The following is a 26,496-nucleotide window of genomic DNA, read 5'->3' as shown; positions in this document are numbered from 1 at the left end:
GTATGAAGTAGGGATCCAGCTTGATTCTTTCATAGTGTGGATTTTAATGGCTAGGGGAAAAACATCATTTCTCTCCTCAGCCAACTCTAAAATGGGGAGTCCAGTGGATGGGACCACCTTTGTTTCCTGCTCTTTTGGATAGCTGTGCTCTTAGCTTCCTAGACTAACAGTTGTAGATCCCACCCAGAACCTCTAGAGAAGTTTTCAAACTCAGTAGAATACAGTCCCATGGATTATCATAACTGTAACCATTCCGGGATAGGACACCTCCCTGTGGGCTTAGAAATAGACAGCACCGAGTTTCTCTTCCAGGCTTCATTTCAAATTAGTTCCAAGTCAGTCACTTGACTTTTCTGTGACCCTGCTCTTTTTTGTGAGCTGGAAGGCGACAATCTGGGGCCTGTCTGTGGCCCGCATAAGATTGCACAGTGATGTCTGAGGCTTAGAAGAGGCATGGGTCAGGGCTCACTTCATGTCACCACACTGGGCTATTCTGGTAAGGAAAGATACGCCATTCTCTTCAAAGGTAATGTTTATATCACTTTCTTATATTAAAGCTACTTGGCTGTAATGAAAAAAAATATTTTAATTTTAAATGGAACTGTCAACTATCTTAATGCTAGCTTTATATCCATTTTATTATAATTTATTTTAGTTACAAAGGACTAAGGCTGAGAGAGATAACAAGCCTGTTGATGTGTTTGTTTTTCAACTTAATAGTCTTGGAGCTTTTTAAAAGCTTATGTGAATCCTTTGGTGGAAAATATTGGCTTAAAGATTGAATCACATATAATATGCCTGACTTCTAGCACAAAATAAAGGCTAGACAAGACCCCTCAATCCTTAACATGTGTATTCAAGTCACACCTGGGTCATGGCCTTGGTGGCATGTAATTAATGCCTGGGTAATGCCCACTGACAGGCACAGTGCTTTAGCATGAGCCGAGCAGAGGTGTCAGGAACTGGCTGGGTTTTTTTAATTGAGCATTGGCACATGTATTTGTGGGTACACTTGCAGCTAGGCTCTGTGACTAAGCAAACTTAAAATATAAATAGCCTAACTGATCCACATGGTGTTTATGTGGAGGCCGAAAGAGGAGGTGTAGCTAGTGTAGACCCATTCTAGGCTTCTCATCTAGAAGGGGAAGGCCCTGAGTTCCATCCCAGCACAACAGATACTAAAAAAACGAGAGAGAGAGAGAGAGAGAGAGAGTGCTTTTTCCCCAAGAGTGCACACTGACATGCGATCCTAGTCAATAACACATATTATTTTACAGTTTGTGTTACCCAAAGCACTTCAGGTCCCTTCAGCACAAATATAATATGCTATGTAGAGAGCTGTGTGTCCCCACAGGTAACCCTACATGGGAGGCAATAGCTGGGCTCAGGCCCCCCTGAACCCCCCGCCCTGTTTCTTCCTGGCCCAGAGAGAAACCTGACTCTGTATCCCTTTGCCTACAGATACAGTCTGACCAGAGGAGACTAGTATTTTAGGTTTGCAGGCTGAACAATTCCTGTATTCTTCTAGTTCAGGTTCTCTCCTAAGGTGAAGGTCAATATGAAGAAGCCAATTAGGAAGGTCGACGTGTGCTGCCCTTCCTGTGCCCAGAGTGGAAGAGATTGTTACAGTTTGCTTTTGAGATCCATAAGAACTTAACGCACTAGCTCTTGACCCCTCATATCAGCCTTCTCTGTGTCTTGTGAAAACTCCAGTCCTGTCTCCTTAGCAGGAGAATCGAGAATCGAGAATCATCCAGCTTGATTCTCTTTGTTCTGTCAGAATCAACAGCAGTTACCCAAAGAAATTTACTGTGGAAGGTGAGGACTGCACTGGTGACAGGGCCGGAAGCCCCTTTTCTCAAGAGCCCACCAGCTGGCTTCTTAGCCTCTACCGTGCCTGAGAGGCTTGGGGAGTCGAGTGTAGAGCAGCAGGCTCTGGGACTTCAGCACAAGCCCGTCTGACTCTAGAAGGACGGAAAAGAAGGGCGCTGTTGTCAGACGTGTGGGAGAGACTTGTTTGTGGTCATTCCAAGCTTGTCCCTGACTAAATTCAGAGCCTCACAGCCGCCAGGGGAAACTAATAAGGGTTAGGAGGTTGTAAGAGACTGAGGTTGAGCTTCACAGAACCCTATCCTCTGCTAGCTGGAACCCCTATTCTCTGTTAGCCTTTTACATTTTGACCTGTTGCCTCAACTCTCTAACACAGAGCTCTGATGGTTTTTTGTACACTGAAGGATGAGGTGGGAGAGGAACAATTCTTACATTATGTGTAAACTGAATTTCAAGCAAATTGTATAAACACAATTTTTAAAGATCATAAAGGGTGAAAAAAAATGGGAAAATGTTCTTGGAATGGAAGAAGAGATCCTCTCAGTCACAAAGGAAAAGAATTTTAAAAATGAAAAACCTCGCTATGTTAGGAAAGCCATCTTGAACAAAAGATAAAAGTATACACAGGTTAGAGGAGATGCTCACTGCATATAAACAGCTATTAAAATTGTCACAAGCTGGGTGCAGTAGCACAGGCCTTTAATCCCAGCACTCGGGGAGGCAGAAGCAGGCAGATCTTTGTGAGTTCAAGGCCAGCCTGCTCTACAAAGTAAGTCCAGGACACAACACTACACAGAGAAACCCTGTCTCAGAGAGAAAAAAAAGTTGCTGTCATAAGCTGGATGAAGGACTCATTATCTGTCCCATCTACTTGGGAAGCTGAGGCAGAAGGATTCTGAATTGGAAGCCAACCAGGTCGCATAGTGAGGTTCTGTTTCGAAGCACAGCAAGGCCAGTTGCTGTAGTACAGTGATGGAGGTCTCAGATCCCCTTTCCAGTATTTGATGGGGATAGCTATGTTTTATAAAGGGCTATTAAGAAGAGACAGACAACTAATGAGGAAAACAGGAAAGGACACTCTGTCCTCTACAGCCAGGTGCTTTTCAAGTTCCATAAATACATAAATTGCATGTCCTAGTGACGTCGGTGTTCCAGTGAGGTGCAAGGGGTTACTTGCAGCCTTCATCTGGGCTTGTTGTGGACTACCATCTGTCAACTTAATTTCTTACCTGGGGGGTGAAGGGGGATGAGGCTAAAGGTTTGGGACTCTCCAAACCACATGATTGTTTTGCTTTTTAGAATTTTATGTGTGTGTTTTGTTAGCTTATATATATAAATACCAAGCCTGTGCCTGGTGTCTGAGGAGGTTAGAAGAGACATCGGATTCTGGAGTTACCAATGGCTGTGAGTCCAGACCTGAGTTCTCTGGAAGAGTAACACGTGCCGTTAACCACTGAGCCATCTCTCTAAGCCCCCATGATTGTTTTGAGTACAGAGGCAATTGGTTATGTACAGAGAGGACCAGTGCTGGAGTGTAACTTTACTGGTTTATAGCGTCCTAAAGCTCTCCGCCTGTGTTTGCTCATATGTGTAGCATGGTGCAAGGTAGGGTGGTGGGAGAAGTAAGCGAGCCAGGACCACCAAGTACTCAGGCATTGACTGGGGAGAGTGAAAGCCTCAACTGTTAGCCATTACCGTGAGAGGCAACTGGTTCTTGGACATCACTTTCTTTTTTAGGGAGCTGCGGACTCCTGGGCAGCAGAACACTGAGCCAGTGCCTGTGCAGACCTGGCGTTGCTTTTGAGGAGACCATGCAGATGCCCATCCCATCTGGAAATACTTAGTTCCCTTTCTAAGCTCCTTGCTTAGAAATGCTGCGTTTCTCCCTCCTTTAGTTTGTTCACCATCTGCCAGCATTGTCCTGCTTGCTGCCTGCAGGCCATGTGTGGTCTAGGATAGTATGGCTGCAACCCAACATAAAACAGCAGTAAACTTACCTAAAACATCATGAGATGTTTCCTGTGATTGTATGATTGTTACTTGATTGTGCAGTTCTCAAGTGTGAATTTTCTAAGTGACAGTGTCTTACTACAGTGTCAAAAGATTGGACACTCCTGAACTCTAGAGGGCGCTCCAGGAGCAGAATGGGTAAATAGCAGGAGGTGCGTAATTCCAGTGACGACTTCTAACTGCAGGGTTTGTTTTCTCCACAGGAAATAAATGGAATCACTGCAGCACTGGCTGAAGAACTTTTTGAAAAAGGTACAGAGCCATTGGCCCTTGAAATTCTGGGGGGGGGGCATTTGCCTAGTCTAGTAGGTAGTTGTAGGCCCAAGATGGCACCAAACTCATCTGTTAGGTCCTAGCCAGCTCCCACCTCCTTGAGAGTTTCAAGTCCTGGCCCTGGTCCCCAACCAAGTGTACCCACCTACTTGCCCTGCAGGTGAGAATCTATAGTTCTTCATTCTTAAGATGCTTTATTATCATTATTATTTCATCTTATTATAATTGTGTGTTTATGGGCACATGTGTCACAGCACACATAAAGAGATCAGAGGGCAATTTGGTAGAGTCAAATTGCCTTCCACCTTTATGTAGCTTCTGGGGAACAAACTTGAATAGCCAGGCTTGTGTGAGGTGAGTGTCTGGGGCTCACCTGAGTCTCAGGGTCTATTCCCAAGCCACATGGGTTGTTCAAAGATGCATGGCAGGCTGGAGAGATAGCTCAGAAGTTAAGAGCACTGTCTTCTCTTCCATATGTCCTGAGTTCAATTCCCAGCAACCACATGGTGGCTCACAACCATCTATAATGAGATCTGGTGCCCTCTTCTAGTGTGCAGGTGTACATTCAGACACAACGTTGTATACATAATAAATAAATGTATCAAGAATGAAAGAAGAAAAGTGGATGGCCTGCTGCCATCTTGCAGGTGCTTTGTACTTGCTTAGAAGTGTTCACATCATAAATAGAAGTCAATCTTGAGTCATGGTCCTTCCAGAGAACATACTAACAATAGCTTACATGGAATGAGGAACCCTGCCAACAGTCTTACATTTAGCACCTTACTGCCTTCTCTGAGGAGAGGTAAGGATGGTAGAGATCAGAGTCCCAGAGACCTGATAGAAGGATCAATTTAAGGACTAAATGCTGGCATCTTAATAGACCTTCATCTCTGCATATAAGAGGGCGCAGTATAATTGTGAAACCCAAGGTGCTGCCCCTCTCAGCCTTATCTTGGCTCAGTGTGTTAGGTCTACCCAGCTTCACTCTTCAGGATAGCTTCCCCAGTTCCACAGCACATCCCTCCTTTCTAATCATGTGACCAGGATTGCCCTGTATTCAGTGTGAGCTCAGAAGGGCTGATCCTATGTACTTAAGACTGTAGCTTTGCATTGTAGGTGGGTGCGTGATGTAGGTGCTTGCTGCATGCTCATTGACTTGCTGCTTATAATGCTCTGGCTAGACACTTAGCCTTGGGTTTGGCTGTTACAGGAGAACAACTTCTAGGAGCTGGTGAGGTCTTTGCCATCAGGCCCTTGCAGCTCTATGCTGTCACGGAACAGTTGCAGCAGGGAAAGCCTACTTGTGCCAGTGGTGATGCCAAGACTGACCTTGGGCACATCCTAGACTTCACCTGTCGCCTTAAGTACCTTAAGGTAAAGATGTGGCAGCTGTGTTGTAGAGAGTTGCTCAGTTGTCTCTCGGGCCTGACAGCTGACTAGCTGGCAGTGTGTGAAGACCAGGGCTTGGGGTTCTGGGTAGGTGAAAGCTGCCCAGTGTTCTTAGTACTGAACTTCTGTCTGTGAGCACAAGGGTCAGCATGGCCCACAGTCTCAATACTGTTGACGTGGTCAAAGCTTTCACTTTGACAGCTGTTGCCACATTGACTCAGACTTGCAGATCGGTAATGGTTGCAGTATCATCCCTAATTTAAATCCATCTTTGGGTCTGGAGAGATGGCTCACAGGCTAAGAGCACTGGCTATTCTTCCAAAGGTCCTGAGTTCAATTCCCAGCAACCAAATGGTGTCTCACAACCATCTATAATGAGATCTGGTACCCTTTTCTAATATGTAGGCAGAACACTCTGAGTAATAAATAAATCCATGTTTGGCCTCAGGTTTCCGGCACAGAAGGACCTTTTGGGACCAGCAATATTCAGGAGCAGCTCCTGCCCTTTGATCTTTCAATATTTAAGTCTCTTCATCAGGTGGAGGTAAGGCCCTCTGTTGCTGGCAGGGCTGCACAGTGCATCTTACACCTGTTGTCTGTGTGTAGGAATGGTTGTGATAGCAGTGGGAAGGTGCTGTTGCTTTGCATTTGGCAGTAGATTGGCAGACTCTATCCAAGGAAAGCAAGCCCCTTCCTCTAAAGTCAGAGAGGGCCTTTTCTGTGCTTAGCTGGTCGCAGTTCTCCAACCCTGCTGTAGGCAGAGCACCAGAGCCTAGTTCCCTCTGGCCTCTCAGAGAGTCACAGACAAGTGTCATTCAGTGTAAGTCATGGAAATCATCCCAAAGGCTAGGCAGAGGTCATTCCAAGTCTTTGTTTTCCAACTCAAAGGGCCTTGAAGGCTCCCACACCTAACAAGAAGTACCTTATATTACTTTCTACCAAATTCTGGTTCGTAACACTAATTTTGTTGTCTTTTTTTTTTTTTTTTTTTAAAGAAAGGGAGTCAGTAATAAACAATAAAAGCTGTTTTAAACCATGTGTTTCTTGAGCTTGGCTTCTTTGTTTAGTTCTTCTACCTGTGTCCATTTATTCTTGGTCTAATCTCCCCAGCTGCTCTGTGAAGTATAGATGCTTTTCTTCTCAGTTTACAATTGAGGAAAGTGAGGCTTAGGAAGATGAGGAAGTTGGGTCAGGATACTGAATTTGAACTCCAGAGTCTCTTCCCATTGACCTGTCCTTGCCTGAGGACAGTGGGACAGTACTTTGGAAGAAACTTCCCCTTGTTCCCCAGCACTGATTCCTATGTTCCACCATTTCTGTTTACTCGGCCACTCCCCGGCCACTCCCAGGTACCCCTTAACCAAGAAAATGGAATTTGTGGCTCATAACAAGCCCGAGACTATTTTTGAGGCAGGGTCTCATTGTGTAGCTCTGGTTGTCCTGGAGCTCACTATGTGGGTGAGACTAGCCTCGAACTCACAAAGATCTGCCTGGCTCTGCCTCCTGAGTGCCGAGATTAAAGGTGTGCACCACTACACCTGGTTAGATGCCTTTATTACTAGATGCTTAAAACATTTAATGAGCATTGACTGTGTAGCACTAGGAAGCAAAAAAGACCAAATTTTTTTGTTTTTGTGTTTTGAGACAGAGTTTCTCTATGTAGCCCTGCCTGTCCTGGAACTTGCTCTGTAGACCAGGGTGAACTCAGAGATCCACTGAACTCTGCCTCCTGAATGTAGGGTAACGGAGGCCAAGTTTTGAGTCACCTTTTGTCAAAGGATTTGCGCTTGCCTGGGGGATGAACACCTAACCCCGGGCCCTTCTGGGGGATCAAGATGCCGTTCCTGAGGCACAGCTGTTCTTTGTTCCAGATAAGTCATTGTGATGCTAAGCATATCCGAGGGTTGGTCACCTGCAAGCCAACTTTAGCCACATTGAGTGTCAGATTCTCAGCAACCTCCATGAAGGTGAGCTCTGCCTTGTTTCTGCCTGGGGCTTGGCCTATGGGGTACAGCCTTTATTTAGTGAAACTGATAGAACCTCCTGGGAGGCCCACAAGGCCTGGTTTAGTGCTCACTTGTGTCTCATCCTCCATGTCCTTGAAGAGGAAGGTGGCGTGTAGAAGGGCCCTCTCTGGACATGAGTAGCAGAAACAGCTCCGCTGGTAATGTGGATGTGATCATATAATCCCCCCTTAGTATAGGGACCATATGTAGTAGCAGATTTTGTGACTTAAGGCATCTGATCAAGATGGGTTTGTTGAAAATTCTTTCTCCTGAGGTTACTGGCTGAAAGGAAAAAGCCGAAGAGAGAACAAAGTGTAGCTACCTTGTCCCTCGGGGTGGTACCCCTTGCCATGTGGTGATCCCACATAAGAAGAAGACATCTTGTAGGCATCAAGAGTCAAACCAAAGAGAACTGCTTCCCTCTCCTTTGCTGACTGATGCTCTGTGCTGCTGCTCTCATCTCAGCTGTGATTCTCTATGAAGTAATGGTTAAGGGATCTGCTGTCCACAGTGGAGACCACTCTGAAAGCATGGTTGCCTGGCAACACCATGAATTCAGACCTTCAGCCTCTGACAGGAAAGATATCACCATATAGCACAGGCCCATGGAGACTTGACTAGCATTTGTTCCTGAAGTCATGGGGCCAGAACATACCCATGTCGCTGTTGTGCTAAGCCTTAAAGTTATTTCACAATCACTTAATGGCACATAAACCAAAGCCCCTTTTAATGCAAGCTCATTTCCACGTGCTAAATGTGCCCCAGCTCTTCCTTAAAATTTGCAGCGCTAGCATGTTCTACTCAGTGTTGCATGAGGCCAAGTGTGCTCAACAGATGTTCTTTCGCAGGAAGTCCTTGTTCCTGAAGCCTCAGAATTTGATGAGTGGGAGCCTGAAGGCACAGCCCTGGAAGGCCCTGTGACTGCTGTCATCCCTACCTGGCAAGCACTGACCACTCTAGACCTGAGCCACAACAGCATCTCTGAGATCGACGAATCTGTGGTACGCTTATAGCCGCCTCTCAAAGCTTTCAGGCCTCCAGGCCCTAGAAATGGCTCCTATATTTGACTTTTCTGAAACCCCCACAACACACAAAAATCTATATTCCTTACTCTACACATTATTTGTAGTTTTTAAATTAAATTTTAAAATGAGGATATTTTGAAATGGTGAGTTAATACATAAAGCCAAGTGAAACATATAAACTATGTATGTATTTAGTATTTATTACATTTAATATACTAAAACTGTGGTAAGTGATAGTATTCACTCGTAAGGAATAGCAGAAAACTCATTCCCTAGAATATAGGTGTGCCTGTCTTAGAGTGACATTCCAAAGGCCTTAAGAGTGTGATTCTTGGCCAGGCAGTAGTGGGGCACACCTTTAATCCCAACACTCAAGAAGCAGAGGCAGGAGGATCTCTCTGAGTTTGAGGCCAGCCTGGTCTAAAGAGTGAGTTCCAGACAGACAGAGTTACACAGAGAAACCCTGTCTGAAAAAAACAAGCAAAAAAAGAGTGTGATTTTTTTTTTCTGTGCTCTTGGTGGTAGACAGAGTTAAAAAAGAGTGAGCTTCCTTATCTCTTTGGGACATTACCATTTGTATTACTTAAGCTAGTTGTTCTGTCCAAACACTGGATTCCTTTGGATTTCTGTTGAGTGAGCAGGGGGAGGTGTCACTGGTCCTGCAAAGACAGTCAGCTGGGAATGTATGTTTAGCCACCAGGTACATGGACTCTGTACGGAACGGTCCAGACTCCTTGAGTAATGCTGGACATTCTTTTCTCTCATAAGAAACTGATCCCAAAGATTGAGTATCTGGACCTGAGTCACAATGGAGTACTAGCTGTGGAGAACCTACAGGTAACATCTGCCCACAAGCTCTGTAGGGACCTGCTCTCCTGCTGGGCCCAGAGGCTGAAGAAGCATTGTATTAGGGGGTGGTAAGCAAAGGGGCTGTTGCCTTCCTTTTAGGATTCTAGGGATGCACTGATTGTTGCTGTAGCTCCCAAGTGTTATAAAAGCTGAGTGTGAAGGTGATAAGACAGGCTGATTTCCAGTGTTCACCCCTAACCTGTCTCCAGGGAATACTACTAGGTTATGGCATGTGAAAAAGGGAAGAGGGCCTTCCCTTACCAACTATTGTCAAAAAGCTGCCTCACAGAACTGATCTGAAAGGGCACAGTGATCTCTGGAGGACTGCACTCAGCTGTCACCCTGTTTCTCCTGCTACCACAGCACCTATACAACCTTGTGCACCTCGACCTGTCCTACAACAAGCTCTCCTCCCTGGAAGGCATGCACACTAGACTGGGCAATGTCAAAACCCTAAACCTGGCTGGCAACTTCCTGGAGAGTCTGAGCGGCCTGCACAAACTCTACTCCCTGGTTAATCTGGACCTCAGAGACAACAGGATCGAGCAGGTGAGCCTCAGCCCTGAGGGCCTTGGGGATCTCAGATTGCTGGACCCTGGTGTTTATTATTTTAAAGAAAAGAAAACCGATAGGATTCTGTTCATTTAAAAGCAGCCATCAAATGTATAGTCTGTTGCTGAGGATTTACAAGAAGGGGCCAAATGGCAATGTCTTACAGCTGGAGGAGGTCAAGAGCATAGGCAGCCTGCCATGTCTGGAGCGCGTGGCCTTGCTCAACAACCCTCTGAGCATCATCCCTGACTACCGGACCAAGGTGCTCTCCCAGTTTGGAGAAAGAGCCTCTGAGGTAAGCCCCAGAATCAGCAGCAGAGCCCAGAGAGACTCAGAGTGAATGCAGTCTGTCTGCATATGCATGGCAAGGGAGGGCTGTCCATGCTGCCCTTGTCTGCTTCAAGAGATGTCTGCTCTTCAGACCTACAGGCCCACTGCTGCCTGCGAGAAGGCGCCTGCAGCACCCACCCTGCCCCATCAGTTGTTTGCTCCCTGCCAGGCTTCATGTGTGCCAGAACTTCAGGCCAGGAGGGCTGCAGGGATACATAGGCACAGAAGGATTGTCTTCACCTTTTAAAAACTGCATTGGAAGCTGGGAAGTGGTGATGCAAACCTTTAATCTTAGCACTTGGGAGATAGAGGCAGGTGGACCTCTGAGTTTAAGGCCGGCCTGGTGTGCGGAGCATGTTCCAGGACAGCCAGGGTATATAGAGAAGCCCTGTCTCCAAACACAACAGTAACAATGACAAAAATAATGTTGGATATTTTAGGCTAGGGGCCTAGAATAAGATACCTAAAATTAGATATAGGATTTTTATTTAATTTATGTAAGATGCTTGAAATTATCAGTTTCTTGGACAGCTAGTAACCCTGGTGCTTGACTATAAGCCTTGAGAGGTTTTTTCTTTTTACTGGGTCAGTCCAGTCCTGTGTCTGCTGCCTACTAGCTATGCCTGCAGGTGCCACCATGCTAACCAAGCAGGTCCTTACCCATCTGTACTCCTTTCCCTCAGCCTACAACAGGCTTTAGCTCCATTTCCATTCTCTCCAATCCATAGAACCTATTTTTTTCAGATCCCAGACCAGAAGATGTCTGAAGGTCTGTTTGTATCCATCTATCTCCAGCCCTTCTCTGCCCCAATCAAGTATCACTTTGTCCACTTTTCCCTAAGACAATTTTTCATAAGATGTTGTCTCTTGCTGGAGATGATTGCTTATACCTATAATTCCAAGATTCAGGATCTGAAGGGTTGCCATGGGTGACAGAATGAGACCCTATCTCAAAGAAAGAGAGGGAGGGAAGAAGAGAGAGAGAGAGAGAGACAGACAGACAGACAGACAGACAAAAGAGGTGTCTTCCCTTTTTTTGACTCCAGAGTTGGAAAGCCTCCCTGACTCCATGATGTCTGCACCTGTCTGGTGCCTTGGGCCATACTTTATATGACCTTTCTGCCTGCTGCCTGCATCTCCCCCTGCATACCGAGATGAGACTCCTGCCTTCTTCCACACTGTATCTGTCCCACTAAGAGAAACAGAAGTTTCTCTTCTTGCTCTTTGACAGTCAGTTCTGCCTGAGTTCTGCCTATAAGTAGGAACTCAGTACTTTTGCTCCAGTGTCTCAGACCCCAGGAGGCTACTGCCCCCCTCTTAGTGGAGAGTGGCTCCTGAAGATGGATTAAGCAATGTGGGATCTCCATGGGCCCTCTAAGATGGTTCCACGATACTTGTTTGGTAGTGAGGAGCCTCCCTTTGCCTCCAGTATCCTCTTGGGGCCTATAGGATACTCAACCCAGTCTTCAGCAGGGTCCCATCATTCTCCCAGTCTGTTTTGCCAGTCTCCATGCTGTAAACTACTTTCTGGACTTTGTAGATCTGTCTAGATGATGCTGTAACCACAGAGAAGGAGCTGGACACGGTGGAAGTGCTGAAGGCCATTCAGAAAGCCAAGGATGTCAAGTCTAAACTGAGCAACACAGAAAAGAAGGTACACATTTTAGGGTAGGGGAATCCAGCCAAGGATGGAGCTTTTCTTGAGGAAACAGCCATGTAATCTCTCAGGTTCTCTGAACATTAGCACCCCACCCGCCATGACCCTGCCTGTGAAACCTGAGGCTGGGTCTGGTGCTCTTCTATTGTGTGAGATAATTTTCAACATCCTCTGGTTAGAAGATGTTGAGCTCTTTCCTCCTCATTCCTGGCCTTATCAGTTGTGCTCTTCCTATACTTTTTTCTCTGCTGGACTAACTCAGTCCTCTCCCTCAGGTTGCTGAGGACTCCCGGCTCCCAGCTGCTCCCTGCGTCAGACCCAGCAGCTCCCCTCCCACTGCAGCTCGCACCTCGGCCTCCCTGCCTCAGCCTATCCTCTCCAACCAAGGTAATCATGAACAGATCTTGCTCCTAGCTGAGCTGCTCAGTTCTGCCTGCCTCGTAGGCAGCACTGGGCTCGAGAGAGAAATGTTGGCATCTGCTTCCTACAGGGTCAGGCACAGGGAAGCTGGCACCTTCTGCAGGCTGGCTCCTTGGGTGGTACATGGCAGGGAGGTGCCCAACCTGATTTCAGGGTTGTTGTTTGCTTCAGTGAGGGTTCCCTATCCCTTATGTCACATCTAGTTCCTGTAGGGTACCTTGGGGTGTCAGAAAACTGAGGCTGCCCTTTGCTCAGGCTCAGGCTGTTGGCTCATAAGGAGCTGATCCCTTGCGGGCAGTGTGGGCAGGTCAGCTCCTAGAAAGTCCGGCCTTGTTACTTTACTGAGTCTGGAGCCTTGATCCTGACGGGAGAGCTTACTTTTACTGTTGTAATGCCTCTGTGGCACGCAAGGCATGGCCAAGCTCCAAAATGTTGCATTTATGGCACCAAGATGGGATGTCTGTCCCCATGGACCTGTGGAAGAACAGTCCTTCTCATCTGCCCATTGTCTGTGAGCATTTTCAAAGGGCTTTCACCTCTGAACCCAGGCATCCTCGGAGATGAGTGAGTGAACCAGGTGCCATGAGCATGGCTGCCGGCCTGGCCCCAACGGAAGAGGGGCAGGTATGCCGTCCCAAGTGGAGCTGAGGCTTGGGACACGCAGGGAAGAGCGCCGCCCGCCCAGGCTCCTGGAGACGCAGAACTTGGTGTGAGGTCTTGGGAAAGTAACTTGGCCCTAGGTTTTAAGAGCCAGCAATGATGTGTCTACTCCTTAACCTGGTGACCCCACTGGAGAAAACTTCTAGAGAGGGCTAAGATACTGGGGAAGGGGAACGTCCCCCCACTCACTCGCAGCACCGAACTGTGGCATGCACACCAAGGAGGGCAGGGAAAGGCAGCTGCGGCACAGAACTCTACCGCAGTCCTGGCAGGAGAAGACTGAGCTACAAAAAGGACAGCATGTGCTTAGGCTAAGGCGAAAGCCCAGCGCACAGCAGCCTGAAGTCGCAACTGTGAGGTACAGAAGAGAAGCATGAAAATGGAATGGTAGAGCTAGGTGCCAGCACATGTACCCATTGGCTTTGTCAAACTTTTGACATTTTTTTATTTTTATTTTATTTTTTCATAAAAGAGGAAGAAAGTTTGAGTTTCTGTGAGGAAGCTTCCCTGACCTCTCTTCAGGTCCCCACAGTGTTAATGATACTACATAGAAAGCATGCAACCACAGACTTCTGGGGACAGGGTGATACTAAGGTCCCAAGGTGCAGGATGTTGAATTCTAGCATTTGTTGAATCAATGCATATGTGCAAGTGTGCTTGCGTGTGCGTGCGTGTGTGCATGAGTGCATGGGCAATCAAGTGAAGAGCAAGTTGGCCAAGAGCAGATGCTGGCTAGGCAGGAGGAGCGATGTCTCCTCCAGGCCACAACTGCCAGCAGCCCTCTACCTTGTGGTGTTGAAGTCTGCAGCAGCCTGGGGCGAGCCTCATGTACCCCTTCCTTGCTGCCCTTTCACCCCTGGGTGCTCTGTAGTCTCCCCCCTTCCCAGTCATTGGACACTGAGAGATGTTGTCACATATTTACACCTCTTGTAAATAAAACTACAGTGGATGTCTTTGTGTGCACATCTCTTTCCTTTGGGTGAGAAATGACAAAGGTCAGACCCTGTATGAGGACTCCTGGTGTTCCCTATCCCATCTGCTGAGTGGCCCTTTCTGACCACTTGTTTGTACAGGCCATGGTCCAGGAAGGAAGTGGACAGACTGTCCTGTCTGCATTTCCTCATACCCAAACAAGGCCGGGGGGGTGAGGGGGTAGTAGCCAGAAAACACTGCTTTTTTTTTTTTTTTTTTTTTTTTTTTTTTTTTTTTTGCCTCATAAGTGTGAGGTACTCACATACATGTGTGTTTGGCCATATGTTACCAGAGCTGGCCTGGATGAACAGAAATTTTTCTGTGTGAGGACAGCCTTACTAACCTACCCTGGTCACTCCCTGACTGACCTATAGAGAACATACATGTGAAAAAAACTGGACATTCAAGCCTGCCTGAAGTGGGTACTGTCTGGAAAACAGCAGGACTCTAGTCATCGCAGCGGTTAGAGCAGTGGAAGCGTGGCTGACAGGGGCCAGTGTGGAAAAAGCCAGAGTTCATGCTCCAGCCCTGCCTGGGGGCTGGGAAGGCTGTTGTAGAAATGATAGGAGCAGGCAGCTGAGTTCATGTTCCATCTTCCTGGCTATGAGATCCCAAGCAGCCTGTAGCCTCTTGGAAGCTGTTTTCTCAACCATCAAGTGGATACATCCTACCTTCATCAATTCTAAGATGCATACATTTCCACCCTGTGACTTCTCTGAAATTGAGATGCGTCTTTCAGTCAGTGGCGTCCCCTAGTTGCTGTCAGCCAGCTGGTAATCGTGATGGAGTCGTGGGAAAACCTTCCGTGGACATCTGCTATGACCAGGATGGCACCATATCCACACATCTTAGATTTGATGAAATGTGGTAAATAACAAGAGGTGTGCATGGGCTAATGCTGGGGAAGCGGTTAGCACTACCAAGGCTCAACAGGATTGGTCAGTAGGGGCGTCTTCCTGCATCCTGAGTTGGGGTTTCAGGACAGTACCTCTAGGTATATGGAGCCACTTGGGGAGAAGACTGTATGTGTAAGAAGAACAAGGGAGAATAGTTTGGGAATACTTTAGGACTGCAGGAGAGGTGGTATCAGAGAGGAATCTTGAAAGCTGGGGTGGGTTGAGATATTTCAGTAGCAGGAGCAGCATAAGCAAAGCTGGCCGCTTGATGCATGGCTGTGTGCTTGCCCCCTTCCTGCTTCAAAGCCTTTGCGGCTTAGCTTCATGGCGGGTGTCTGGGCTTGGGCTGCCTGCTTACCCTTTGGACAGAGGACATGGGCAGGTGGACAAGTGTGAGTTGTCCTGTTTGAGGCAGCAGTCAAGCTGAACATGATACATGTGGGGCTCTTGAGGGTTCAGTCACTTCAGTGGGCCATGGTGGCTGTTGAGAAGCATAGCCAGGCTGTGGAGGCAGGCCTCTCCTAGAGCAGCTAGCTGTAGTTTGAAACACGTTTTGTTGCTGTTGTTGTTGAAGTGGGGGGAAGGGGTTCCCCCTTAACTGGTTGCAAACTGGAATGAAATGATGGATAAGGCAGGCTAGTCCCAAAGTACCTTTAGTGTGGCTTAGATAAGCAGTGCATTTCAAGGAGCTCAAGAGCACTGCTGCCTGTGGGAGGTAGTGCAGGGCACTGTGGACTCGTCCGCACAGCCTGGCCTCCTGGTGAAGCGTCCTGTACTAGGAATTTGCGAGCCTTGCAGAGATGTCAGATGAAAGCACATGGTCATTTACAGTCCTTTCTTTGGACAGTGTTCTAGTATGTCCAAGACTATTGATAAATAGATCACCAAAATGCTTTCCTGACAGGTGGACCAGCTTGTACCCCAGTGTCTACCTCTTCCTAATTAGTCTGGGCCAGGCTGCATGATGTAACATGCCATAGTAAGAGAAAAAGCAGTCTCCTGTTTCAATTTGTATTTCTTTGTGTAAGCATTGTTTTATGTTATATCTGTTGGCCACTCTTCCCTGGAATGTTTGTTCATAGTCTTTGCGTTAGCTCGCTCCCCATTTTTTGTAATCTGTAAGAACTCCTTATAGATTAAGATACAGGTCTTTGTTTATATTCCAGGCATTTTTTATTTTTTCTGTACATTTCTGTCTTCGGAGTGTACCTCTAGAGGTTTGGTCTTCTTGACTCCCTGCCCTGCTTGTCTGGTCAGGAAACCTCTCCCTGACACTAAAGAGCAGAGTCTGGCTCCATCTTGAGTTACTGAGGAGTTACTGAATTGTTGCTTTTTTTTTTTCCTGTGACCCATATGATAATTTGGGGTCTGGCTAGTGTCCGGCCGTGTTGTGAGCCCAAGGCCTAACCTCTTGTTGAACAGCTGCTCTTCCTGCCCACCTGCCTGCCCCGTCTCTGCAGGAATCATGTTCGTACAGGAAGAGGCCCTGGCCAGCAGCCTGTCATCCACTGACAGTGTACCTCCCGAGGACCGGCCCATTGCCCGAGACTGCTCTGACTCCCTGGAATCTATCCGCACAGAACAGGTAATGCCCTCTGCTGCTCCCGAGGGCGCTGCTCTCAGCCATGCTGCTGCTGTCCGACGTTCACAGTGAGACGTGGCCTGGTTGAGGTGTGGCGCGTGTTGCTAGGGCTTCTGGGCTATTTTGTATGACGTGCAGTCTTTTCTTGGATGTGTCTCTAGTGTGGTCATCTTAATAGACCAGGTGACTGAGGGTTTGTTTGGCCTCCTCCACCTCATGGGAACAGGCAGTACTGTCTCTTGGGCCCTGTGGGACAAGAAAGGTGGGAATTCTTTGGGTACCCATGAGCTGGGTTATCCAAGGGGAATCTACCCTAATGCCTAGCACCCTGAGACCACCCTGTCCTCTCCCACATGTCACCTCGGTGGTCTGAACAGTGTGACTCTAGCACGTCCTCGTAGTTGCTGTGCAGGTTTCTGGGGCCCCTTTCTGTGTCCCTTGAAAAGAGAGGTGGAAAATGAGCGCTTGGTTTGTGTACTTGATGCCTGAATCTCCCTGCTCCAATATTCTGCACAGCTAGGGGCATGGCCATGTGATGGTCAGTCCTACCTCCTGAGTACTAACTCATTGCCAGTCTTAGAAGAGACCTTAAGGAGAGTAGGTCCGGTGACCTAGTCTTAACCTGATATGCAAGAACCTTCCCAGACCACTTTTCATCATGTGCGCTGCTGGCTGCCTGGGACCAGGCCAAAACGCCTGGACCCTTGGGTGGCACAAAGAACGCCGAATGCCAGACCTCCACAGAAACAGGCTCTGGTCCATGGTTGGGCATGTAAGCTCAGGACAGACAGGTAGGAGAGCCAGCCCTGCCGAACATTAGCAAGATAACCAAACGAGCATTGTCCCAAGTTCCAAGCACACCCAGAGAGGAGTATGGAGGTAGCATAGCTGAGGGCCAGTGCCCAGTAAGTGCCAGGAACAGCTGCTGCAGGCAGCTCACTGTTTTCTCCTCTGTCAGGTGGCTTCTGAAGATATAAGGGATGTGCCAGGAGCTGTTGGTGGTGCAAGGTAAGGAAGAGGTGAGAAAATCAACCAGGCCAGCTGTATGGCCTTCCATGCTCTCAGCTGCAGACTGAGCAGCCAGCTGGCTTTTGTTGATAGCCTGTCTGCAGAAGCCCTTCTCTGACGAAGCCCAGTTGAGATGAGCTCTGTCCATCTGTGCTTCCTTAACTGCCTAATTCACATTATCTTACTCTGGACATTGGCAAGTCAAACCAGTTTAGCCACAGTCTGTTTTGTACTGTGCGTAAAGAATAAGTGTTCTCTTTTTGTTTGTGGGGTTCTTTGTTTTATCTTTTGAAACAGGGTCTCACTTTAGCCCTGGCTGTCCTAGATCTTACTATGCAGCTCAAGGTAGCCTCATTCATGCCACTCCTCCTCCCTTTAGTCGCCTTAGTGCAGGATTACAAAAGTAAGCCACCCCACTTCGTTGGTAATTTTTTTTTTCATTTATTTATTTATTTATTTATTTATTTATTTATTTATTTATTTATTTATTTTGTCTTTGAGACAGGGCCTATATGTAGCCCTGACTGCCATGGAACTTGTTTTCTAGACTGGGCTGGCCTTGAATTCACAAGATTGGCCTGCCTCTGCCTCCTATTGGCTATGATTAAAGGTATGTGTCATCATACCTGCCTGTTGCTGCTTTTTGTTATTATTGTTGTTTTAAGATTTGTTTCTGTTTTCTGGGTGTGGTGGTGCACTTCTTTAATCCTAGTACTCAAGAGGCAGAAGCAAGGACATCTCTATGAGCTCAAGGATAGCCTTGTCTATACAGCAAGTTCCAGAACAGCCAAAACTACATAGACAGATCCTGTCTCAAAACAGACAAGCAAAAAATTGCTTATTTTTGTTTTAAGTGTGAATATTTGCTTGCATATATATGTGTGTGTGTGCACAGCACATGTATGCGTGGTGCCTCTCAAGGCTGAGGTAGGGCATCACATCTCCTGTAACTGGAATTACAGACGGTTGCTATCTACTGTGTGGATGCTGAGAAACAAACCTAGATTCTCCACAAGAACCCTGAGTACCCTTAACTGCTGAGCCAGCTAGTGAACCTTTGATTACTGCATTCTTAAGTGAGTGTTTACATCATGAAATATTAGCTCCTTGGCCCTTTACAGGTCTATTTTTATTTGTTTGTTTGTTTAATGTTTTGTTTTTGTTTTCTGAGACAGTGTTTCTCTGTGTAGCCCTGTCTGTCCTGGAACTCACTCTGTAGATTAGGCTGACCTCGAACTAAGATCCACCTGCCTCTGCCTCCCAAGTTCTGGGATTAAAGGTGTGCACCACTACTGCCTGGCTTTATTTTTATTTGTTTCTTTGTTTGTTTATAGGCAGGATCTCCATATAGCCCTGGCTGGCGTAGGACCCATATGTAGACAGGCTGGCTTCAAACACACAAATCCGCTTGCCTCTGCCTCCCCAATTCTGGGATTAAAGGCTTGTGCCACCATCCCTGGCTACAGAAGTGTATTTTCAATTTTTGTTCATGAGAGGGCTGTACAGGTCAAGAGGGGCTAAAATTTAAATGTGAAGGTCCTAGGACCCACCCAACTTGATTGACTGCCTTGGAAAGCCAGAATGTCAACAAAGAAAGTCACGCCTTGTCGCACTTTACTTGTAGCACTTGCTGCCTCTTTGAAACCTGGCAGCATCCAAATGACCGAAGCCTACATAGTACTTTTGTGGTGGAAGCCAGCCTGGTTTGGGCAGGTTGTACTGGATAGCTGTGATCCGAGTAGAAGCCACTTGACAGGCTCAGCTGTGTGAGAGGCTTAGGAAACCCATGATTTGGCTTCCCAGGGCTTAGGGCCCTACAGCAGACTAGGGAATAGACTGTCCCTGTGTGCCTGACCCAGTCTCTTCTTGCACAGCCCAGAACATGCAGAGCCAGAGGTTCAGGTGGTGCCTGGGTCGGGCCAGATCATCTTCCTGCCTTTCACTTGCATTGGCTACACAGCCACCAATCAGGACTTTATCCAGCGCCTTAGCACACTGATCCGCCAGGCCATTGAGCGGCAACTCCCTGCGTGGATTGAGGCTGCCAACCAGCGAGAGGAAGCCCAGGGAGAGCAGGGTGAGGAGGAGGAGGAGGAAGAGGAGGAAGAGGAAGAGGAAGACGTTGCTGAGAACCGCTACTTTGAAATGGGACCCCCAGATGTAGAAGAAGAGGAAGGCAGTGGCCAGGGAGAAGAGGGGGATGAGGAAGATGAGGACGAGGAGGCTGAGGAGGAACGCCTGGCTCTGGAGTGGGCCTTGGGCGCTGACGAAGACTTTCTACTGGAGCACATCCGCATCCTCAAGGTGCTGTGGTGCTTCCTGATCCACGTGCAGGGCAGCATCCGCCAGTTTGCTGCCTGCCTTGTGCTCACCGACTTTGGCATCGCTGTCTTTGAGATCCCACACCAAGAGTCTCGAGGCAGCAGCCAGCACATCCTCTCATCCCTGCGGTTTGTCTTCTGCTTCCCACATGGCGACCTCACTGAGTTTGGCTTCCTCATGCCGGAGCTGTGCCTGGTGCTCAAGGTGCGGCACAGTGAGAACACGCTCTTCATCATCTCGGATGCTGCCAACCTGCACGAGTTCCATGCTGACCTGCGCTCCTGCTTTGCCCCACAGCACATGGCCATGCTGTGCAGTCCCGTCCTCTATGGCAGCCACACCAGCCTGCAGGAGTTCCTGCGCCAGCTGCTCACCTTCTACAAGGTGGCTGGTGGCTCTCAGGAGCGCAGCCAGGGCTGCTTCCCCGTCTACCTGGTCTACAGTGACAAGCGCATGGTCCGGACGGCTGCCGGCGACTACTCGGGCAACATCGAGTGGGCCAGCTGCACGCTGTGCTCGGCCGTGCGGCGCTCCTGCTGCGCGCCTTCTGAAGCCGTCAAATCTGCTGCCATCCCCTACTGGCTGCTGCTCACTCCCCAGCACCTTAACGTTATCAAGGCCGACTTCAACCCCATGCCCAATCGTGGCACCCACAATTGCCGCAACCGCAATAGCTTCAAGCTTAGCCGTGTGCCACTCTCCACTGTGCTGCTAGACCCCACTCGCAGCTGCACCCAGCCGCGGGGGGCCTTCGCGGATGGCCACGTGCTTGAGCTGCTTGTTGGCTACCGCTTCGTTACCGCCATCTTTGTGCTGCCCCATGAGAAGTTCCACTTCCTGCGAATCTACAATCAGCTCCGGGCCTCGCTGCAGGACCTGAAGACTGTTGTCATTGCCAAGACTCCTGCGGCTAGGCCAAGATCCCAAAGCCCCCTCACGGGTGGCCAGCCTGCCAAGAGCAGGGCCAGGTGAGACTAGTGCGGGCTCTTGGGACTGGGAGCATGGGATTAGCTCGGTGTGATTTCTGGGCATTTGTACTTTGTGGGAGTCTCCCTTCACTTTCCCCTTCCCGCTTCTCTCCAGCACTGACCACCCTCAGCCCTTGCCTCCATGGACTTAGTACCCAGTGCTCCAGATCTCCAGAGCTTAAAAGCAGCCCAGGCAAGCTATGCCATGCAGGACAGGTGAAGGGAGCCAGCACTGTCTCGCCAGTGGGGAGCCATCACTTTGTCCCTGGCCCTACCCCTGTCCTGTCACAGACTCCAGCATGGTTTCTGGGGATTGTCTTCCTCCTTCACAAGGGGTCTTTTACAGCGGCTGGCTCTGTCAGCATGGGACTGCTTGAGGTCTCCCATTCCTGAGACCAGCCCTCAAGCTTATTTTTTATAAAGTTCTTCTCAGGAAGGACTGAGTTATAGCTAACTTGGGAGCCCCTCCCAAATAACTTACTGAAGATCAGAGTGTCTGCGTAGGTCATCTTTTCTTCAGGAGAGAGTGAGATACTCAGCAGGGAGGAGATGGCAGTTTTAGCTTGTTCTTGCTCTCCCTCTCCCATTGGATTCCTTATGAGTGCCCCTGCTCTCTGTTGCTGGATTTCCTCACCTGTGGAGGGGAGGGTCTAATAGTTCATGTTCTTTATCCTGGCAAAGTGCTGCTACTCCGTCTTCACCTCTGCTTCTCCTTAGCATCTCCTGGCTCACCTCTCTGCCCTCAGTCAGTCCCCAGCTGATCCAAAGGGCTTTCAACTCCTACAGCTAAATCCAGTGCCCCTCTTAGACCTTATAAGAGATAAGGTGCTGGTCCCCTTACCAGATGAGGCTGAGGTGGTATGCACCTTGTCCTTCTTCTGAGCTACCACAAGCCTAGCTTGCTTCTGGGACTGCTGCAGAAACCAGGTCTTCTGTCTATGCACACTCACGACAGCAGGAGAGTAGCCCAGAAGCTTCATGGGGCATTTGGCCAGATGCAAGATCACAGTCCCAGGGTGCGCAGCAGGTGGTCTGGATCTGATGGATGGAGAGGGCAGCATCCAAAGACTCCCACCCCTTGCCTGGGCGTGGCCCTACGGGCTGAGTGCTGGAGACTGCTGGCTCCCATGAAATTTAGTTTTTGAGCATTGACAGGTATTATGGCTGGGACAGGCCAGTGACAGCCCACTACCGTGTGCACTGGTAGCTGAGCAGGCTAAGTGCGTGGGTCACCTAAAGACACGCCCAGAACAAACTGAAGACCATTTTGAGTTTTGGGTCTCACCTCTTCTTGCACATACACACCCAGGTTCTAACCTTGGGTTCTTGGGTAAGTTTTCGGGGGGGGGGGTGTTATTTCTAATATATCTGACACCTTGTACCCAAGTCATAACCCTGAAGTGGCCTTTCTGATGCCTCTGAAATGCTTTCAAAATGAACTTTGAGTCTATGAGCCAAAGCCATTATTACATGTGTATGGCTGGCTCAGCCCTGATGTGCTTAGCTCTGCCCACATCTGCTCAAGGAAAGGGCCTGGTGCTTTCCCTCTGCTGTGTGGTCTTCCTGTGCAGAACCTGGTGATGAAATAGATGACCAATGACGCCAAGGGTAGCATGTGGTCTACAAGTGACCATCACAGGATGGTGCTGTGCATAGGGCAGGAGCCTCTGTGGGGCCCGCATGTTTATTTGGCCTTTCTTGGGTCACTGGGGATGTAGTGATGAGCAGCGGCTGCAGGAGGCCCCAGCAGAAGCTTTGGCTCCAGTTCCGGCTCCAGCTGCGGTCCCACCAGCGGCTCCAGCTCCAGTCCCAGCAGAGGCCGTGGCTCCAGTTCCAGCTCCTGTAGCAGTCCCAGTAGAAGACCCAGTTCTGTCTTCAGCAGAGGCTCCGGCCCCAGTGGAGGCCCCAGCAGAGGCCCTGGCACAAGCAGAGGCCCCTGCCCCGTACCCAAGCGAGCGCCTGATCCAGTCCACATCTGAGGAGAATCAGATCCCCTCTCACCTGCCAGTCTGCCCATCGCTGCAGCACATTGCCAGCCTTCAGGGGAGTGCCATTGTTGAGCTCTTCCACAGCAGCATTGCCGAGGTATTGGCCCAGGTGCTGGCCTTAGTGGCTGGCACTTGTGTGGAGAGAGGTATGGCCTCTGCTATGGTACCAGTCAGCCCTGTGGGTAGGGCAGAGCTTGTGTGGGGACATCCTCGGGTCCCAGATTTCTCTGACATAATGTGGTCCCCAGCTTCATCTGCTCACAGGATTGAGGACCTGGGCCAAGAGGTCTGCCACTCAACTCCAGCCAGGTGTGTCTTCTGTCATACCTGAGTCTGTAGCCCCGGTCCAGGTATATCTCCCCATGCCTGCCTCCTTTTTTCGAAAAATGTGATGAGCTTCCTGTCTCCTCATCCAAGGCCAAGAGCAGCCCCTGGGACACAGGACTCGTCATAGTAGCAGGCTGAGAGAATGGGAGGGTTGTGCTGCCTGGAGTCTCAGGGTGTGCTCTAGGAGGAAGGAAGGTGTGGCCTGCCCCACCCCACCATCCTGCAGGCTCCCACATAACCTCTCTGCCCAGGTGGAAAACGAGGAGCTGAGGCACCTCCTGTGGTCATCAGTGGTGTTCTACCAGACCCCGGGGCTGGAAGTGACTGCCTGTGTGCTGCTGTCCACCAAGGCCGTGTACTTCATACTGCACGATGGCCTCCGCCGATACTTCTCAGAACCGCTGCAGGGTAGGCATGCCAGCCTGCAGGTTAGGAGCCAGCTGTGGATTTGGGTAGACACAGGGGGCGCAGAATCCCTCACCTGAGGAAGGCCGTGACCGTAGCTCCTCCCTCTCAGAACTGCCGTGGCGACCTGAGATCAGATGCGAATGTGCCAAGCTAGGGAGTGCTGACACATGCCGGGGTCTGCAGCCTCTGCCTCTTGGATCTCAGTAGGAGCCGCAGCCAGTGGCTCGGTGGCTCCACTGAGCTCGGCTACATGAGGCTAATAGCCCACACCCAGTCTCCTAGCTTGTGGCCAGGCGACATCTCTGCTGATGTGTTTAACCTCAGCCTCTTCTCTCCATCACAGATTTCTGGCATCAGAAGAACACTGATTATAACAACAGCCCTTTCCACATCTCTCAGTGCTTTGTGTTCAAACTGAGTGACCTGCAGTCAGTCAACGTTGGCCTTTTCGACCAGTACTTCCGGCTGACAGGTAAGTGACCCCGTGTGTTTTGTCCCAGTTTGGGTGAAGGCCAGTGTTAGCAGGGGGCCTCCACCCCTGGAGATCACATGTAGGTGATCTGTCCCAGCACACGTTATCTCCACTTACAAGCCAGCTCGGATGGGAGGAAGCAGCTTCCGGAACTGCTGACATGGCAGGACTCCCGCCCTGGGGTTTATAGCAGGAGGCGGGTATACCGGGAGCAGCCAGCCCTGACAGCAGCAAAGTGGGCCCCGGGCTTAGGGCAGGATGTTTCTGACTCATACTTCCTGAAAGGAGAAAGCTAAGCTCTTTCTCTAAGGCTTCTGTCCCCTTCCAGAAAACTGTCTCAGCCCTTCCTGCCTGAGATATGGCCATGCGCCGCCGCCCCCCCCCCCCCGGCTCCACAATGCCCTCCCACATGGACCCCCTGGGTCCTGGTTCTCTGTTGGGACCTTGCAGGGGATGGAAGTGGTGGCCTGTACCCATGACCAGCCCCTTCTTGTTCAGGCTCCTCCCCAGCGCAGGTGGTCACATGCCTGACTCGCGACAGCTACCTGACGCACTGCTTCCTCCAGCACCTCATGCTTGTGCTGTCCTCGCTGGAGCGCACACCCTCACCTGAGCCTGTTGACAAGGACTTCTACTCAGAATTTGGGGACAAGAACACAGGTACTCTGACCACCCCCAGAGCCCTCATTGCCTCTGTCTCTGCCTTTCCCTCTTCTCTGCCTAGCTGGCTGGCCTTTATCTGGGCCTCTTCCATGGCAGAGACTCCATCCCAGGAGTCCCTCACCCATCCAGCAGATATCTCTCTCCCCTCTGGGCTGCTAGCCGGGAGCCCCAACCACCTCTCCTTTAGTCCGAGGGTGGTATGTGACTGCTGTTGCATCCATCTAACCCCACCAGAGGCCAGCTCTGGCTTCACCCCGGTGTCATCTCTTCCTGCAGGGAAAATGGAGAACTATGAGCTGATCCATTCCAGCCGGGTCAAGTTCACCTACCCCAGTGAGGAAGAGGTTGGGGACCTGACCTATATCATCACACAGAAGATGGCTGATGCTGAAAAGGCTCCAGCCCTCAGCATCTTACTGTACATACAGGCCTTCCAGGTGGTCACACCACAGCCTGGGCGGGGGCGGGCCCCGCTGCGCCCTAAGACGCTCCTGCTTACTAGCGCGGAGATCTTTCTTCTGGATGAGGACTACATCCACTATCCATTGCCTGAATTTGCCAAAGAGCCACCACAGAGGGACAGATACCGGCTAGACGACGGCCGCCGTGTCCGGGATTTGGACCGGGTGCTCATGGGCTACCACCCCTACCCACAGGCCCTCACTCTTGTCTTTGATGACCTGCAGGGCCATGACCTCATGGGCAATGTCACTCTGGACCACTTTGGGGAGATGCCAGGCAATCCTGGCAGGGCTGGCCAGGGCCGGGAGGTTCAGTGGCAGGTGTTTGTCCCCAGTGCTGAGAGCCGAGAGAAGCTTATCTCGCTGCTGGCACGCCAGTGGGAAACCCTTTGCGGCAGGGAACTGCCTGTGGAGCTCACTGGCTAGTGCACACCGCAGCAGCCCTGGCCTCTTGCCAGGTCTGGCCTAGTCTGGTGCCCACAAAGATAAGGAAGCAGGCCTTCTGTGTTCTTTTTAAGGTGTTTGCCCTCCCTTGATTCCTACATGGATTGCCTGTGGACCCCACACAGTTCCCACAGAGAATGTGAACATGTGTGTTCAGTTCATTCTGGGAAGAAGTATGCCAGCCCCACCAGAGTGTCCTTGTGCCATCAGCTCTCCTTGTGTCTCCTGCCTCAGAAGTGGCATGGCCAGACACACCAGCATTGTTTTGTCTGTGATTGATGCCCTTAACGTGGCGCTGTGGACCTGATAACCTTTGTGTTCTTTCCTGAAGTGTCCAGTCCTTCGTTGCTGTTGCTGTCATTGTGGGCGTTTTGCTGCTAATTATGAAGCTGGTAGCAGAGTACATATTGCAAGCTCCCTTTTTGTGGCCTTTTCCAAAATGGAGGCCTCCTCAGTTCCAGACAAGGGGAAGTCCTATAGGGAGTTCCCAGGTCATGGGTCCAAGAGGAGCCAGTGCAGGGGACCTAGAGCTGCCAGCACCAAGCGTAATTCCTGTTGCCTATTTTCTCAATTCTAATAAAGCAGACTTTGACACAGTCTGGGTCTTCTGGGTCATAAATAACTGGGGTCCTGAAAGGTCTTCGACTAAGGGCATGGTCAACGTGAGGGAGGCTGGAGACAAGGAAGAGAAGGAAGGGGATGTGTGTATGGAGTCCTGGACAGGGCTATGCTGGGCTGTGGTCCAACCATGAGCCTAGGCAAAGAATCATCCCTGAAGCTTTCAGGCCAACCCTCCCATAGCAGCCCACGGCCCCTCTGTCACTTCCTCGGGTGTCCTGCAACTGGGTCTAGCCCCAGCCTAAGGGTGAGGCCTGGAGACTAGGATTGCTAATCTGTGTGTGACCAGAGTCTGATAAAGATGGCAAGTGAATGGCAACAGGAAGTGGACCCGATGGCCGACAGTGGCAAGAAGAAGACCCTGCC

General features: G+C 49.8%; 1 protein-coding gene across 3 annotated transcripts in view; it reads left to right on the top strand.

Moving 5' to 3' along the window:
* Nucleotides 1–26,109, top strand: part of Nisch (nischarin) — a 35,695-nt gene extending 9,586 nt beyond the window's left edge. The window contains exons 4-21 of one of the 3 annotated variants that reach the window (XM_060390841.1): nucleotides 4,044–4,092; nucleotides 5,324–5,487; nucleotides 5,951–6,046; nucleotides 7,374–7,469; nucleotides 8,357–8,509; nucleotides 9,302–9,370; nucleotides 9,746–9,931; nucleotides 10,101–10,229; nucleotides 11,805–11,918; nucleotides 12,197–12,308; nucleotides 16,246–16,454; nucleotides 17,410–17,459; nucleotides 19,334–20,749; nucleotides 22,468–22,834; nucleotides 23,316–23,472; nucleotides 23,816–23,944; nucleotides 24,443–24,604; nucleotides 24,884–26,109. In XM_060390841.1, coding sequence (XP_060246824.1) covers nucleotides 4,044–4,092; nucleotides 5,324–5,487; nucleotides 5,951–6,046; nucleotides 7,374–7,469; nucleotides 8,357–8,509; nucleotides 9,302–9,370; nucleotides 9,746–9,931; nucleotides 10,101–10,229; nucleotides 11,805–11,918; nucleotides 12,197–12,308; nucleotides 16,246–16,454; nucleotides 17,410–17,459; nucleotides 19,334–20,749; nucleotides 22,468–22,834; nucleotides 23,316–23,472; nucleotides 23,816–23,944; nucleotides 24,443–24,604; nucleotides 24,884–25,494 — 4,269 coding nt within the window. In that variant the 3' untranslated portion in view covers nucleotides 25,495–26,109. Of the gene's footprint in view, nucleotides 1–4,043; nucleotides 4,093–5,323; nucleotides 5,488–5,950; nucleotides 6,047–7,373; nucleotides 7,470–8,356; nucleotides 8,510–9,301; nucleotides 9,371–9,745; nucleotides 9,932–10,100; nucleotides 10,230–11,804; nucleotides 11,919–12,196; nucleotides 12,309–12,889; nucleotides 13,955–16,245; nucleotides 16,455–17,409; nucleotides 17,460–19,333; nucleotides 20,750–22,467; nucleotides 22,835–23,315; nucleotides 23,473–23,815; nucleotides 23,945–24,442; nucleotides 24,605–24,883 lie in introns of those variants that run through there. The other 2 variants (XM_021635225.2, XM_021635224.2) reach the window with 2 other exon arrangements.
* Nucleotides 26,110–26,496: the final 387 nt, after the last annotated feature.

Source organism: Meriones unguiculatus, chromosome 9, assembly GCF_030254825.1.
Source record: "Meriones unguiculatus strain TT.TT164.6M chromosome 9, Bangor_MerUng_6.1, whole genome shotgun sequence".
Taxonomy (NCBI): domain Eukaryota; kingdom Metazoa; phylum Chordata; class Mammalia; order Rodentia; family Muridae; genus Meriones; species Meriones unguiculatus.
Note: the sequence above shows the minus strand (reverse complement) of the source record. Positions and strands in the feature narration are given on the sequence as shown.